Raw genomic sequence first — 17384 nt, 5'->3', positions numbered from 1 at the left:
TGTAAATCTTTACAGGAGCAGAACGCCTTATCTTTCTCCTCCGGAGCAGCTGGTAGTTTCGAACTGGTGACCTTATGGTTCACAGCCTGATTCGTAACCACTATGCTACCAGAGCTCCTTGGCATGTAACAATTGTCATATAGAATTAATTGCATCTGAAGAATTCCATTTTAAATAGATCTTTCATCTCTCTCTTTCTCTGAGGTCCATGTACATATCTCTGCCCAAAGGGCATCTTTTCTGAACTTTGGGCACTTACAAAAAGTCAATTAGTCCTTCTGCAATATATTCCATGAGGACCTGATCTCCAGATTAAGACTGTGGTTTTTAGAAACTATGACTGTTTCTAAATAATGTATTATTGATAGTTGTTGCTAGTACTCATGGACATGAATAAGGACCAGATCAAGCACACTGCCATCAAGTCAGTTATGATTCACAGCGTCCCCTACAGGAGACAGTAGAACTGCTCCACAGGGCTTTCGAGGCTATAAATCTTTACAGGAGCTGAAAGCCTCATCTTTCTTCCTTGGAGTGGCTAATGGATTTGAACCGCTGATGTATTTAGCCGCCCAGCATTTAAACCACTGCATCACAAGTCAGGACCTCTTTACATAGGGAGTGCTGCTGCTGTGTGCTGTCAAGTTGGTTCTGACTCACAGAGAACCCAGGACAGGGTTTCCAAGGCTGTAAATCTTTATGGGAGCAGAAAATGTCCTCTTTCTCCCATGGAGTGGCTGGTGGATGTGAACTGCTGACCTTGAGGTTAGCAGCCCAACCCATAAACCACTACACCACAAGGGCTCCTTCACAAAAGGACAGGGGGTTATAAAATCTTCACAATATGATTCTGAGTTGTCAACAGCAAGTCTCTTATCTTCTGTGAGGAAATCGAAGGCAGTTATGAAAGCACACATTTGTAGTGATTCAGCAAAATCTAAAATCCAGCTCTCTTCATTGAAGAATTTTAAAAATTATATTCAGATTTTATTTTAGTTAAGTGATTTGTGAAATATATGGCCAATTGGGGTTTGAAAAACTGATTTATAAAAATAATGTTTGTAATAAGCTTACTTTTAAATGATGAAATAAACTAGTCATTGTTGTTGTTAGCTGCTGTCACTTGACTACAACTCATAGTGTCCCCATGCAGAACAAAACACTGCCCAGTCCTGTACCATGGTCACAATTGTTGCTCTATTTAAGCCCATCCTTTTAGCCACTGTCAGTCTGTCTCACTGAGGAGCTTCCTCTTTTTTGCTGACCCTCTACTTTACCAAGCATCATGCCCTTCTCCAGCCATGATCACGTGTCCAAAGTATGTAAAATGAAATCTTGCCATTCTCCCGTCTAAGAAGTATTCTGGCTGTAGTTTTACCAAAACAGATTTGTTTATTCTTCTGACAGTCCATAATATATTAAATATTTTTCTCAAAACTCAAATTCAAATCCATTGATTCTTCAGTCTTATTCATTGTCCTGGTGTGACACTGAGATAAGCAATGAGTTGCTTGCTAATCACAAGGTGAGTGGTTCAAACCCACTAGCTACTCCATGGAAGCCCTATCTAGGGTCACTGTGAGTCTGAACTGATTCCATGGCACTTAACAACAACAACATTCATTGTCCAGCTTTGGACTGCATATGAGTTGACTGACTACAGCATGGATTGTGCCAGGTGTATCTAGGCCCTCAAAGTGATCTTTGCTTTTAACATTTTAAAGCAGTCTTCTGCCCAATTTAATACACTGTTTAATTTCTTGACTACTGTTTCCATGGGCATTGATTATGAATCCAAATAAAATGAAATCCTTGACAATGTCAGTATTTTCTGTTTTTCATGATGCTACTTATTGGTCTAGTTGTGAGGATTTTTCTTTATGTTGACATGTAGTCCATACCAAATGTTGTAGTCTTTTATCTTCATCAGTAAGAGCTTCAAAGATTACACACCTTTCAGAAAGCAAGGTGTGTAATCTGCATATCATAGGTTGTTAATGAGTCTTCCTTCAGGCTTAATGCTTGGTTCTTCTTCATATAGTTGTTTCTTGGATTATTTGCTCAACATATAGACTGAATAAGTATGATGAAAGTATATAACCCTGACACACATCTTTCCTGATTTTAAACCATGCAGTATCCCCTTGTTCTGTTCAAATGGCTGCCTCTAAATGTGTGTACAGGTTCTGCCTGAGCACAATTAGGTGTTCTGGAATTCCCATTCTTTGCAATGTTATTCATAATTTGTCACGATCCACATACCTAAACATCTTTTCATAGTCAATAAAGCACAAATAAACGTCTTTCTGGTATTCTCTGCTTTTGACCAAGATCCATCTGTCATCAGCAATGATATCCCTCATTCCACATCCTCTTTTGAATCTGGGTTGAATTTCTGATTGTTCCCTGTTGATGTTATGCTGAAACTATTTTTTAATTATCTTCCACAAAATTTTACTTGCATGTGATATAAATGATAAATTCAATAATTTGCTCTTTCTGCTAGATCAGCTTTCTTCTCTATGGGCATGAAGATGGATCTCTTCCAGTTGGCTGGCCAGGCAACTGTCATCCAAATTTCTTGACATAGATGAGTGAAAGCTTCCAGCATTACATCCATTCCTTGAAACATCTCAATTGGTAGTCCATCAGTTCATGTCTCCTTAATTTTCACCAATGCCTTCAGTGCAGCTTGGACTTGTTCCTTCAGTACTGTGATTCTCAATTATATGCTACCTCCTACAATAACTGAGTGTCTCTTTGGCACAGTGATTGTACAATTCTTTTTTGGTACAATGATTCTGTGTGTTTCTTCTTTCTTCTTTTGATGCTTCCTGTATTATTCAATATTTTGTCCATAGAATCCTTCAGTAATGACTAGCATGTTCTTTTCTGGATTTATAATTCCAGGTCTTTGCTGATTTCATTATAATACTTCACTTCATCTTCTCAAGCAGCCCTTTGAAATCTTCTGTTCATCTTATTTCTTCATTTCACTCTGAGTTCATGAGCAAGTTTCAGGGTCTCTTCTGACATCCGTTTTGGTCTTTCTTGCATGTCTTTTTAATGACCTTTCACTTTCTTCATGTATAATGTTCTTGATGTTAATTCACAACAAATCTAGTCTTTTGTCATTAGTGATCAATGCATCAAATCTATTCTTGACATCGTCTCTAAATTCAGGTGGGTTCTATATGCTTAAGATCCAACTTTGGCTTTTTTGAACTTGCTTTAATTTTCTTAAGTTTCAATTCAAACTTGCATATGAGCAACAGTGGTATGTCCCACAATCAACTCTTGGCCTTGTTCTGGCTGATGATATTGAGCGTCTCCATTGTCTCTTTCCACAGATGGAGTCAATTTGATTTCTGAGCATTCCACCCAACAAGGTCCATATGTATGTTGTTGTTGTTAGACCCACAGTGACACTATGCACAATAGAACGAAACTCTTCCTTGTCCTGTGTTACCCTTAAATTGCTGCTATGTTTGAGTTTATTGTTGTTGACGCTGTGTAAATCCAGCTTGTTGGGGGTCTTCCTCTTTTCATTGACCATCCACTTTACCGAGCACGATGTCCTCCTGCATGCAGGGACTGGTCCCTCTTGAAAATATGCCCAAAGTACAAGACACGAAATCTCATTCTCCTAACTTTCTCCCTGAACTAGGGCTGCAGTCAGGAGGCTAGTGGCCAGGGGTGACTCAGGCAATCACTATTTTATTATTATTATTAATTTTTTATTCCAACTGAGCATATGTTACTAAGGTTGTTTGTTACATAGTACCTTCCTCATTAGCCCAGCTGATGTGTGTCTACCCTTTAACCAGTGAATTACTTTGCTGATTTTTAATCATCTGTATCCCCTTGCTGTTCTAATGACTGCCCTCTTGGTCTGTGTGTAGGTTCCTCATGAGCACAATCAAGTGTTTGGGAAAATCAATTCTTCACCGTGTTATCCAAAGCGTGTCATAATCCACACAGCTGAAAGCCTTTGCATAGTCAATAAAGCACAAGTAAACATCTTTCTGGTATTCTCCGCTTTCAGATAAGATCCATCTGACGTCAGCAATGATTTCCCTCGTTCCATGTCCTTTTCTGAATCTGTCTTGAATTCTGATGACTCCCTGTCAATGTACCACTGCAAACATTTTAAAATTATCTTCAGCAAAATTTTACTTAAATGTGATTTTAATGATTATTAGATGATTTCCACATTCTGTTGGGTCACTTTGGAATGTGCACAAATATGGATCTCTTTCAACTGGCTAGCTAGGTAGTTGTCTTCCAAATTTTGGGGCATAGATGAGTGAGTGCCTCCAATGCTACATCAGTTTGTTGACATTTAAAAATGTAACTCATTCATTCTTGGAGCTTTGTTCTTGGCCAATGCCTTCAGTGCAGCTTGTACTTCTTACTTCAGTATCACTGGTTCTTGAAATGGTTGACTAACGATCAATTCTTTTTAGTACAGTCTGTTTTCATTCCTTCTATCTTTTGGTGTTTTCTGCATCATTCAGTATTTTGTCCATTGTTGTTGTTGTTGTTGTGTGCTGTGGAAGTCAGTTCCGACTCATAGCGACCCTGTGCAGGATTTCCAAGGCTGTAAATCTTTACAGGAGCAATATTTCATTATTTTTCAGATCTTTCAGCTTGAGAAATGCTGAGTTTGTTCTTTGCTTTTGGTTTTATAATGCTGTATTTTGTTTTCTCAAGGTGCTCTTTGAAATTTTCTGTTAAGTTCTTTCATTTCATTGTTTCTTCCAGTCACTTTAACTTCTCTACTTTCAAGAGCAAATTTCAGAGTGTCTTCTGACATCCAGTTTGGTCTTTTCTTTCTTTTTAATGACCTTTTGTTTTCAGGGATGATATTCTCAGTGTCATCCCACAACTTCGTTGGTCTTGGGTTATCAGTGTTTAATGCAGCAAATCTATTCTTAAGATGGTCTTTAATTCATGTAGGATATACTCAAGGTCATGCTTTGGCATATTTTCCAATTACTGGTCGTTCCTCTTTGTTTCCAATTTTCACAGTCCAATCACCAGTAATTATCTTGATTTCATGTTTGATCAATTTCTGATTAAAGTAGTTATTATAATTCTTCAATTTTATCATCACTGGCTTTTGTGGTTGGTATGTAAATTAAAATAATAATTGTATTAATTGGTCTTTTTTGTGGGCATATGGATATTATTTATCACAGACAGCATTGTATTTCTAGATCTTGAAATGTTCTTTTGCCAGTAAATGCAATGCCCTTCCTCTTTATCATTCCCAGCATAGTAAACCATATGATTTCTGACTCATAAAGGCCGATACCCATGCACATCAGCTCACTGATGCCTAGTATATCAATCTTTATGATTTCCATTCTTTTTTACTGTTGACAACTTCCAATCTTCGTAGATTCATACGTCATATATCCCACATTCTGATTGTCAGTGGATGTTTGCAGCTGTTCCTTTTCATGTTCAGTCATGCCATGTCAGCAAATGAAGGTCCTGAAAGCTTTGTACCATCTACATCATTAAGGTTGACTCTACTTTGAGGAGGTAGCTTTTCCTCAGTCATATTTTGAGTGCCTTCCAACTTGAGGGGCTCCTCTTCTAGCACTACATCAGATGATGTTCCATTGATATCCATAAGGTTTTCACAGACCAGTGTTTTTAGAAGTAGGTAGCCAGGTCCTTCTTAATCTGTCTTAGTCTGGAAGCATCACTGAAATCTGTCCATGCACTACAGTGACTCTGCTAGCATCGGAAGTACTAGTGTCATAGTTCCTAGAATCACAGCAACACACAGGCCAACACATGACAAGATGATTGATGAGTGGTGACAATCAGGCCTAGAAGTCATAGAAAGGATAATGCAGTGAGCACCAAGGAGTCCACTGTCCAGCTGAAGTTGTTGTTGTTGTTAAGTGTCGTCGAGTCGGTTCTGACCCACAGCGACCCTGAACAGGGTAGGGTTTCCAAGCCTGTAAATCTTTATGGGAGCAGAAAGCCTCATCTTTCTCCCGCGGAGCAGCTGGTAGTTTTCGAACTGCTGATCTTGCGGTTCGCAGCCTGATTTGTAACCACTACGCTACCAGAGTCCAGCTGAAGTAGCATGTTATAAATATTGTTGAAGCCCCACATATTGTCTTCATGTTTATAACTGATACAGTGTAGATGAAGTTCAATTCATATTACATATTGAATGAACACTTACTAAGCATTTACTCTGTACCAAGCACTTGTTGTTAGCTGTCATGGAATCAGTTCCCAATTCATGGTGATCCCATTCACAGCTGAAAGAAATTCTACCCAGTCCTAAACCATCCCCAGGATTGGTAGTGGATCAGATCATTGTGATTAATAGGGGGTTCACTGATTGATTTTCAGTGGTAGCTCACCAAACTTTTCTTCTTTGTCTCCTTGGTGTGGAAACTCCACTGTAACTTATTCAGCATCATGGCAACATGCAAGTCTCCATTGGCAGATGGGTGGTGACTGCACTTGAGATGTATTGGTTAGATAATGAATCCGGCTCTCCCATGTGGATAGTGAGACTTCTACCATGGAACCACTAATGCCTGTTGGTTCCAACCCATAGCAGCAACCCTATATAGGGTATCTGAGGAGCAGCTGGTGAGTTTTAACTGCCAATCTTGCAGTTCAAAGCAACCTTGCAGTCCAGTACTTATCCTACAGTGCCATACCAGGATTCCTTTCTATATATAGATAGATAGATAGATATACTGTCCTATAGGGTTCTATGAATTGGATAGAGTAGAACTACTCCACAGGATTTCCCAGATCTATAATCCTTATAGGATTAGACAGCTTCATCTGTCTCCTGTTGAACAGCTGGTGGGTTTGAACCACTGACCTTGCAGTTATTAGCCTAATGAGGATCATATATATGAGAGGGCTTCAAAACGTCATAGGAAAATGGAATGAAAAGATCATGGATTTTTCCCCATGAATTTCTGAAGCCCCCTCAGATATACAGAGTCATTGAAAAAGAGGAAGATCCTCAACAAAATGGATTGGACACAATGGCTAGAACAATGGGCTGAAATGTAGGAATGATTTTGAGAATGGCTCGGGACCAGGCAGTAGTACTGCATTCTGTTGTATGTAGGGTCTCTGTGAGTTGTAAATGACTCAATGGCACCTAACAACAGCAACTCATATATGATCTATAATCGCAATTAACACTTATAACAGCCCCATTACCTGAAATGTTATTATTAGCTCCCTTTCACAAGTGAGAAAATTGAGGCTTATAAAGTGAAATAGCTTTTGAAAGTTACATAACCATTTGAAAGTCACACAAATAAAGACTGTATTTAAATCCAGAGGGTCTGTCTCTGAGGTCTTCATTTCTTGATCTGTCATGCACCCACATTGTCACTCTGTGTATTTGGAAAGATTATGGATAATTTTTCTTCATGTTTTTTCATTTCACTAGGATGTGGCGAGTTGATTTGGGTAGGAGAACCTGTCACTCTGAGAACAGCAGAAACAATCATTGGCAAGTATGGTGTGTGGATGAGAGACCCAAAGCCCATCTACCCTTATACCCAGGAGACAACATGGAGAGTCGACACAGTCGGCACAGATATCCGCCAAGTGTTTGAATATGACCGCATCAGTCAATTCACTCAGGGCTACCCTTCCAAGGTGCATGTGCTGCCCACTTCTCTGGAAAGCACAGGCGCTGTGGTGTATGGGGGTAGCCTCTATTTTCAGGGGTCTGGATCCAGGACTGTGATCAGGTATGAGCTGAACACTGAGACGGTGAAGGCCACGAAGGACATTCCTGGTGCTGGCTACCATGGACAGTTCCCATATTCTTGGGGCGGCTACACAGACATTGACTTAGCTGTGGATGAGACAGGACTCTGGGTCATCTACAGCACTGAGGCTGCCAAAGGGGCCATTGTCCTTTCCAAACTGAACCCAGAGAATCTGGAACTTGAGCAAAGCTGGGAGACTAACATTCGGAAGCAGTCAGTGGCCAACGCCTTCATCATCTGTGGCACCTTGTACACCATCAGCAGCTATTCATCAGCTAATGCTACCGTCAACTTTGCCTACAATACAGGCACAGGCAACAGCAAGGCCCTGACCATCCCGTTCAAGAACCACTACAAGTACAGCAGCATGATTGATTACAACCCCTTGGAGAAGAAACTATTTGCCTGGGACAACTTCAACATGGTCACCTATGACATCAGGCTCTCCAACATGTACTAGGAAAGGCAGAAAGAGATGATGCTCAGAGTTGGGGAAGCAGACTGAAGGGAGAACCAATTATCTAATGCCCGCTCTGCATTTTTCGGCTTTCCAATCATTAATCCACAGAGTGCATTGTCACCAGGTCTGATTTGCAAGAATAGCAATCTGGGGACTTAGTTTCATAGTGTAATAATCTTTTCTTTCACCAGCAGTTAAGGGAATGTTTAACTCAAATAGCCTCTTAGGTCTCCTGGTGATTTGGGGCAATGTTAGTTTTTTCTAAAGAAAACCACAGAGTTTTTTCTAAATGGTTTTACTGGCTGAAGAAGGTATGTTTGGAGAAGAGTTTGGGAAAAAGAGTTGTTCTGTGTGGAAACCAGGGCCATCTCTTGTTTTTCTTGCTTGTTGTATGGTTAGCATAAGTAGTATTTCCTTAGGAAGAGAAACAACTCTTGTGGACATCACTGAACATACTTAAGATGAGTTTATTATATTTAGCTTCTAATGCTTCTAATGGTAGAGCCCAGTTGTGTATTATGTAACACTATGTTGTGAAATAAAATGATCTTACAAAGCATTCTTCCCCTTGAACTTGGTAGCTACATAAGAGATAATTAATTTCAACTATCAGATAATTCCCTTGGTTACGAAGATGTAACTGTAGATGCTCAAGGAGTGTGTTTGTCTTTGCGTGTGTGTGCATATAAGTGTGTATAATGGAGAGAATTGTGCCTAGTTTTGACATACTACCTGGGATAATACCAGGCAAAACAGTAGAACCCACAATTTCTCACCCCAATTCCTGGCACCCCAGGCATTACCGAATAATCTCCACTTTCCCCCAAGTCACCCTCTTCACCGTAGCTCCACTTTGGTTCTCATCTGCTGGCACTGGTATAAATTCCACAACTGCAGGTGATCAAACCCATATTATAGTATTTTTGTAACACTGAAGTAAATTTCTATCATGAGCTGCCTTTCATCTTGCCACTTCAATGTTGTCAGGTGATTCTCTTTGAGGTGGCATCTGTGCCTGGGAAGAGTGAGGGTGACATTCTGGAGTAGAGGGTGAGATCTCCAGTCAGAGTCCATCTACTCTGCTTGTTGGTGTTGTTAGGTGCCATCAAGATGGTTCCAACAGAATGAAACACTGCCCAGTCCTGCACCAATCTCACAATTGCTGTTACACTTGCCAATTGCTGCTGCAACTGTGCAATCTATCTTATTGGGAGTCTTCCTTTTTTTCTCTGACCCTCTACTTTACCAAGCATGATGTCTTTCTCGAGGGACTGGTTCTCCTCCTGATAACATGTCCCAAGTATGAGAGATGACTACTGGCCATCCTGGCTTCTAAGAAGCATTCTGGCTGTACTTCTTCTAACACAGATCTGTTTGTTCTTTTGACAGTCCATGGTACTTTAATATTCTTCTCCAACACCGTAACTTAAATGCATCAATTATTCTATGGTCTTCTTGAGTCATTGTTCAACTTTCACATGCATATGTTGTTGTTGTTATGTGCTGTGGAGTCGGTTCTGACTCACAGTGACCCTGTACAGGGTTTCTGAGGCTGTAAATCTTTATGGGAGCAGAAAGCCTCATCTTTCTACCACAGAACAACTGGTAGTTTCAAACTGCTGACCTTGAGGTTCGCAGTCTGATTCATAACCACTACGCTACCAGAGCTCCTTTCACATGCATATGAGGCTATTATATATGGTGCTAGGTGGTATTTATGTTTGTCACCTCTGGTTTTTGTCATTGGTGCAGATTCTAGCATTTTCTGTTGACATTCATGTCTTCATATCCACTACCAAGTCTGGTATTCGCCAGACTGATCATCAGACACATCAGTTGTGATGTTTTTTTCTAGCCTGTCTTGTGTCCCCTAAGGGTCATGGGAACTTTTTTGGAGCTTGCTGATGTTCTCTTCTCTTTTTAGACCTATCTCAAGACACACACACACCCGCCACTCCCCCTCCCCCCCCTGGGCTACTGCTGCCCCCTGCTGGAGTGGGGACATGTCACCTAAATGTGCTTTACCTGGAAACAGGTACAAGCATTCTCTACTTTCACACCCTGTAAAGTATCTGGACAGAAAGTCCTGTTAGGGACTCTCCAGCTACTAAGCTCTTTTTCTGAGGTTCCCTCGATCCCCTTTATTCAGACTGCAGGAATGGGAGAGGAATCTAGGCACATTGCTATGTATTTTTTTTAGCTTTCATTATGGTCATCTCATCTGTATGATGGCTTGAACTACCATCTAAGAGGTGGTGACCTCTGATTTATGTCTCCAGTCCTGAACTTGATTCATCTATACAATTGCTGCACCTTGATGCTTATTAGGTATGTTCTTGTCAGGTGCCATCACTACAGTTCCGACTCATAGCGACCCTATAGTTGGCAGTCCAGCGCTTATCTTACAGTATGACACCAGACATATCAGATGATAAAAACAGAAAAGATGATGCACTTAGATGAAGCTCTTTAAACAGCCTTCCCTCACATACAAGTCTTAGATGCTCACAGGAATCTATGAAATTATTCAACATTATCAGTACCTGGTATTTAATCTATCTTCCCAATAGCTCAGTAAGACGGGAAACATAGAACAACGTTCAATTCCACAGTATCACGCAATTGGTTTCATCATGATTAGTGACTGATTCATTGTCATGTAAACTAATGTTATTTTCCAATTTTACCTGCTATGGTTGAAAGAACTGAGAAATGCATTCCAGCAAAGGCAAGAATGCATTTGCAGAACAGACAGCATGTTCGTTTACTGTTTAAATATGCCTTTCTTCATCTTCTCCATCAATGAGATGAGAGCTTTAATCCAAGTGATCTGGTATCCAACAGAGCATATAGAACCCACCTGTTTTCTCACCTAGCACCCTAATGTCCTTGAGCAGCCATCCATCTTACCATGTAGCTTAATGAAAACATTACTAAATAAAAATGAACTAGCCAGACCATTGAAAATAAAAGAATTTGAGCTTTTCTACCCTAACCCTGGAGTCCTGGTGTGGAGCTGTGGGTTAATGCACCAGACTGCAAAGCCGTTTGAACTACAAGGTTGGTGGTTCAAGCTCACCAGTTGCTCCTTGGAAACCCTATACAGGGTTGCTATGGGTCAGAACCGACTCAACGGCCCTTAACAACAACAACAACAACAACAACAACCCTAACCCTGCGGATTACACCAAATTTATTCTTCTCAGATCTTAAAGGAATCTCCATCCTCTGAAGTTACTCAGGTCAAAATCTATCAGCAAATCTTTTTTCAATACACTTATTGAGAATCTTACATTTTTCACCACCTCTATTGCTGCTTGTTAAATACCATGAAGTTGGTTCTGCCTCATAGTGACCCTGTATGGGGTTTCTGAGGCTGTAAGACTTTGTGGGAGCACAACACCTCGTCTTTCTCCCACCAAGTGGCTGGTGGGCCCAAACCAGTGATCTTGTGGTTTGCAGTCCAGTACTTATCCTACAGAGCCACTGTAGCCCCTACCACTACTACATCCATCGGTCCAAGTGACCATCATTTGTCCTGGAAGACCATAGTAGCCTCTATTATCAATCCAGCAGCCACAGGCATCGAGACTAAACACAAGCCAAGACACTCCCTTCCCCCTCCATGTCTTCCCATCTTACTGAATCTAAGCCCTTACAAGGTCCTACATGCTCTGTCCCTTCCCCTACACTGTGACTTTGTCTTCTGCTAGTGTCCTCAGTTCACTCTGCTCTCTCTAGCCAAGCCTCTCTGACCTCTTCACTCTCTAATACACCAGATACTTTTTGCCTTAAAGTCTTTGCACCGACTCTTCCCTTGGACCAGAAAGCTAATAAACTCCCTCACCATCTTCAAGTCTTTGCTGAATGTACCGTCTCCTTTTTAATGAGGACCACCAAGATCATGCCTTTAAAAATTGCAACCCACCCAATGCTTGCTCTGGTACTAATTTCCATTATTCAGTTTTATTATTTTAAAATTTCTTTAACATTACCCTGACACATAATATCATTCCTTATTTTTAAACTGTACATATTTGTGGTCTTGTCCCACTGGACTATAAATTCCATGAGAGCATGAGTTGATTATTTTGTTCAGTGATATATCTACTCCTAGAATAATGCCCTGGTGTAGGATAAGCACTCGACCTCAAGGTTGGTTTGAACCCAAGGCCAGTGGTTCAAACTCACCAGCCACTCCTTGAAAACCCTATACAGAGTTGCTATGAATCAGAATCGACTTCCACGGCACGTAACAACAGAATCATGCCAAGCACACATAAATATTCTATATTTGTTGAACAAATGAACAAAAAGAAAATCTGGTATCTGCTCAAATGCAAAGATGGAAATGAAATTGCCTTACAAGTTAGTCCTTGCCCTCACTTTTCCCTCCTTGATCCTACTCTTTACTAGTTGTGAGGTCTTAGACAAGCCCTGTTCCAGTATTAATAGAGCCTTCTGCAATGATGAGCATGTTCAACATCTGTGTTGTCCAACAAGGTAGTTACTGAGTGCTGGAAATGGAGCTAGTGCAACTGAGAAACAATTTCATTTTGATGAATTCTAATTTAAGTAGCCTCATGTAGCTAGTGACCACGCCACTGAACAGTACAACTCTGTGCCCTCATCAGAGGTGGGGGTGACGGTCATACCTGTTGAGTTCTAAGCTGGCAGTGATGGTTGCTCAGTGGAAGCCACTATACCCTGCCCATGTCACCTGGCCCCAGCCCTCAGGTTGCTACAGAAAACCACAAGAAACCAGATTCCACACCCCTGGGACAGCCTGCTCTTGAACTCCATGGAGGGGGAGCTGAGCCACATTTTAAAGGGGAGGGCTAGAGAAAGAACACTCCCCAGGACTCCATGAGGACATGAATGATATAGAGATGGCATGTAAGGGCATATCCCAAGTATATGAATTTGAATTTTTATATTTTTAAGATTTTCAAAAATTTCAGAAGAGGCCAAGAGGTATTTCGAAGTTCTTTAGGGTTGGACGAGAGGCCTACATAATAACCAAACAATACAATTCTCCCTAAATTAGATCACCGTGCACTTAGCTGCTTTTCCTGTTAGGGTTCTTCTACAGGGTTTGAAAATCACTTCCATTTCTGAGGAGCAAACTTTGAAGGCATTGTTCCTAAGTGTAAAACCCAACCACTCTCATACTAGCACAGGAGGTAGGGATGCAGTTCAGATGTTGATGTTGTTAAGTGTTGGTGAGTCGGTCGATTCTGATCCATAGTGGTCCTATATAGGGTTTCCAAGGAGTAGCTGGTGAGCTTGAACCACTGATCTTGTGGTTCAAATAACTTTGTGGTCCAGTGTATCAACCCAGTGCCACACCAGGACTCCAACAGTTCAATAAAGCTAGTATAAAAGAGCCATAGAGTCCCAGGCTGGGTTTTGAAAATCCAAAAATCTCAGTTTCCTTTGGATCACAAATCTTTAGATTTAAGATTACAGAAGCCCACTCTGACTTTTCTTTCCTTTGGATTTAGTAATGAACAGCTAGGCCCAATAGTTGTGTGTGTGTTTTTAATTCAATAACAATTGGCTATGATAAGTATTCTATAGACTAGCATAAAGTAAAGATCAAAGATATACATGAAAAACAGAAAAATACTCTAAATGCATTAGTGAGGATGGACAATGCTCAACAGTTGTTCTAGGAGAAGTTAGAAATGGGTTAGAACAAAGGTCTTCCATGATAGTCTTCAAAAAGAACTCCAAGACTTCAATGAAATTCTTTCCTGGAGTTCTGTGTAAGAGACCACTTCAAAAGGACTGGAGTATCCCATGCTTAGGTGTCTGTGAAATCCTCAGCTGGAGAAGGAGGTGGGGCTGGGGGTACCACAGCAGAGACCTTGTTAGGACAAGTTATTTGTTCCGAATCCGAATCCGAATCCGAATCTAAGAGCATCTCGTTGGCTTTGCAGCTTTTCTTGGCAAGTGTCTCTTCCCTAGAGGAAAGGTACAAATTGATTATTCAAATAAAAAACCAAATTAGTTGCCACCAAGTCAACTCCAACTCACAGAGACCCCATGTTTGTAAGAATAGAACTCTTTTATCTGAGAAGTTTGTGAATTGGTCTCAATCTCTCCAGGGCATTGGACCCAAACCTTGCAAAAATGGGATACACTCTATTTATGTTGGTCCAATCAGCTCTTCTCAGAGTGAGCTTATCTGTCTTCATTGGTCCGGATATCCATAGGACCAAGGTGGCTGAGGTCCACTCCCAGGGGTATCTCTTGGGATTGAAGGTCTTTCCCACTCACTATCAGCCACCTCTCTGTAGATTTCACTCGGGTAAGTTCTGTTTCAATTTTCATTTGCACTCCAGCTGTTCTGAGGACCAGTCAGCCTCAGACTGACTTCACCTTCCTCATATCACCAACATGCCCCATCACCAGCCTGCCAACTTCTCCTTCCCTTCCGTGGAAGTAAGCCAGAGCTCTTCAGTTCTATTCAGGATTAGGCAACCTCCACCTTCAAGTGATTAAAGATTCAGATTTAACAATTCATTGAATACCTACTGAAGCCGCAAATGACTAAAACATCTCCATCTTGTAAGGAGAGAGGTCTTTAGTGCTAACCAGTCTGTATTTTCCTTTAGGTAGTTGTTATTAAGTGCCGTCAAGTAGATTCCAATCCATAGCAACCCTGTATAGGGTTTCTGAGGAGCAGCTGGTGATCTTGAACCACTGACCTTGCTGTTCAAACTGACTTTGCAGTCCAGGGCATTAACCCACAGCATCACACCAGGACTCCTTTAAGTTAATCAGTAGTTGAGCCCCACCCTGAGGACTATTATAGGAAGTAGCAAAAGCATACAAAACAGACAACCACCACTGGAGCAGAATAATAAAGAAGTTCCTGAAATTCCTGAGGTCCCACATGGGAAAAAATATTTGAAATTCAGATGTAACTGGGCATCCTGTATTTTATCAGCCAACCCTTCCATCAGGTACAAGTCTCAACAGGTGAGGCCTTTTGAAACTCAACAGGCAATTGACTACCACATGATCAGTTGGCTTCCAACCATCTATTCCTTGAATGCTAGTTCAGTGCTGGGCACCAGGAACAGAGCATTGACTGAGCCAAGCATGGTGCTTGCTTTCATGAAGCTCACAGTACAGTCAGTAAGGAGGGTAAACTTCAGGGAGTTGATGCTTTCCCCAAACTTCCAATGTAAGCCATGCATTTCTGTACTGGGAAGGCATAACTTTCATCAAAGTGATCATTCAGGGCCACTTCCCTGAAGTCCATCTCACAACCCAAAGTGAATATACAGAAATGAATACCATCACTCCTTGAAAGTCACCAGGAGAAAGGTCTGCTTCCCACAATGGGTGACAAAGTAGTTAGCGTTTTCCTTCTCTGTAAAGCCAATCTACCTGACAGCAGATGCATGAGTTCATCCAAGCCAAGGTCCTCCTGCAGTGTCAGGAGCTTGGTAGACCTCAGCAGATATACTTGATCTTGAGCTCTGGCAGAGAGAGAAAGGAGGGGTGAGGAGAGGAAGGGGAAAAGAGGAGAGAGAGAAAGCAGGAGTGGGGAGTGAAAGGGAAGAAAAGAGTGTGAGGGTTGCATGGAGAAGGGAAAGGTGGGAGGGGAGAGAGGCAAGGAGGCAAGAAGAGAAAGGGGAAGTAGAAAAGGTGAGGGGGTGAGTGGAGAGGAGAAGACTCAGGGAGAATGTGGAGAGAGGAGAACCTTCGAGTACCTCTTGGGCATGGTGGATCTGCGTCTGATCACCTCAGAGGCTAGGTCTCCATAGAGGATATGAATATTGTGGCCTGCAGGACTCTTCTCTCCATAGATGTTATCATTGTCGCCTTTGGAACTCTTCTGAGCCATGGACTTGCCCTCAGAGGATTTGAGAAATTGCTCACTCCTTCTTCACTCCTGGGGTGTCTCCTACTGCACCTGTGAATCTAAAACACAGGTGCCAGCAAACAGGCTTCAGGTGTCAGAGGAATGCTCAAACTCTGTCCAGCACAGCATGGTCTATTGGGACTTTCCCTGTCATAGTTTCAGTGGGTCTTCATTACAGCCCTGACATCCTTACACTGGTCCACCTTGGCCATGAGATAAATATGAGGGGCTTCAAAAAGTTAGTAGAAAAATCCAATTAATTTTTAATTCCAATGCTTCCACCTAGTTTTTGAAACCCTTTCGTATTTACTGAAATACCCACTGTAGGGAGCAGGTGTTTGAATAACGTGTTGATTGGAGAAGAGATGGATGCTTGATCCACTATTTAGATAGGTCAAGCATTATTACCCCCATCTTGGAAATGAGGGTAGCTTTTATAATACCAAGTCCCAGCTACTCCACACGTAGGTCAGCTCATCATGCTGTGGTGGCTTTCATGGTGCTGTGATGCTGGAAGCTATGCTACTGGTGTTTCAATTGCCACCTCGGTCATCCATGGTGGGCAGGTTTCTTCAGAGCTTCCACACGAAGAACATACTAGGAGGAAGGAACAGGAAATCTACTTGTGAGAGATTTGCCCTTGAACATCTTATGAATAGTAGTGAAACATTGTCTGAAACAGTGCTGGAAGATGAGTCCCTCAGGTTGGAAGGCACTCAAAATACAACTGAGGAAGAGCTGCCTCTTTAAGGTAGAGTTAACCTTAATGACGTGGATCGAGCAAAGCTTTTCTGATCTTCATTTACTGATGGTGTTGCTACTCAAAATGAGAAGAGACAGCTGCAAACATCCATTGATTGTCAAAACATGGGATTGTACAAAATATGAATCTGGGAAAATTGGAAGTTGTCAAAAATGAAGTGGAACACAAAGATCAATATCCTAAGCATTAGTGACTATTTTGAATAAAAAAATCATCATTTATTATGCTGGAAATAACAATTTGAAGAGGAATGGTGTCACACTTACTATCAAAAAGAACATTTCAATATCTGTCTTGAAATAGTACTTTCTGTGAGAGGATAATATCAATAAACCTTCAAGGAAAATCAATTACTACAATTATTATTTAGCACCAGCCATCAAAGCCAGAGATGATGAAAAAGAAGAATTCTGCCAACTTCTTCAGTCTGAAATTAATCAAACAAAATCTATTGATATTTACTATTGATTGAAATGTGAAGGTTGGAAACAAAGAGGAAGA

General features: G+C 41.2%; 1 protein-coding gene across 1 annotated transcript in view; it reads left to right on the top strand.

Moving 5' to 3' along the window:
• The window catches only part of MYOC (myocilin, trabecular meshwork inducible glucocorticoid response), a 29866-nt gene extending 21625 nt beyond the window's left edge, over positions 1–8241 (top strand). The window contains exon 4 of the mRNA XM_006872662.1: positions 7454–8241. Within this exon, the coding sequence (XP_006872724.1) occupies positions 7454–8241 (788 nt within the window). The remainder of the gene's footprint in view (positions 1–7453) is intronic.
• The last annotated feature ends 9143 nt before the right edge of the window (positions 8242–17384 follow it).

The sequence above is a fragment of the Chrysochloris asiatica genome, unplaced genomic scaffold (assembly GCF_000296735.1).
Source record: "Chrysochloris asiatica unplaced genomic scaffold, ChrAsi1.0 scaffold00207, whole genome shotgun sequence".
Classification (NCBI taxonomy): Eukaryota; Metazoa; Chordata; class Mammalia; order Afrosoricida; family Chrysochloridae; genus Chrysochloris; species Chrysochloris asiatica.
This window is presented reverse-complemented; position numbering and strand designations above follow the sequence as displayed.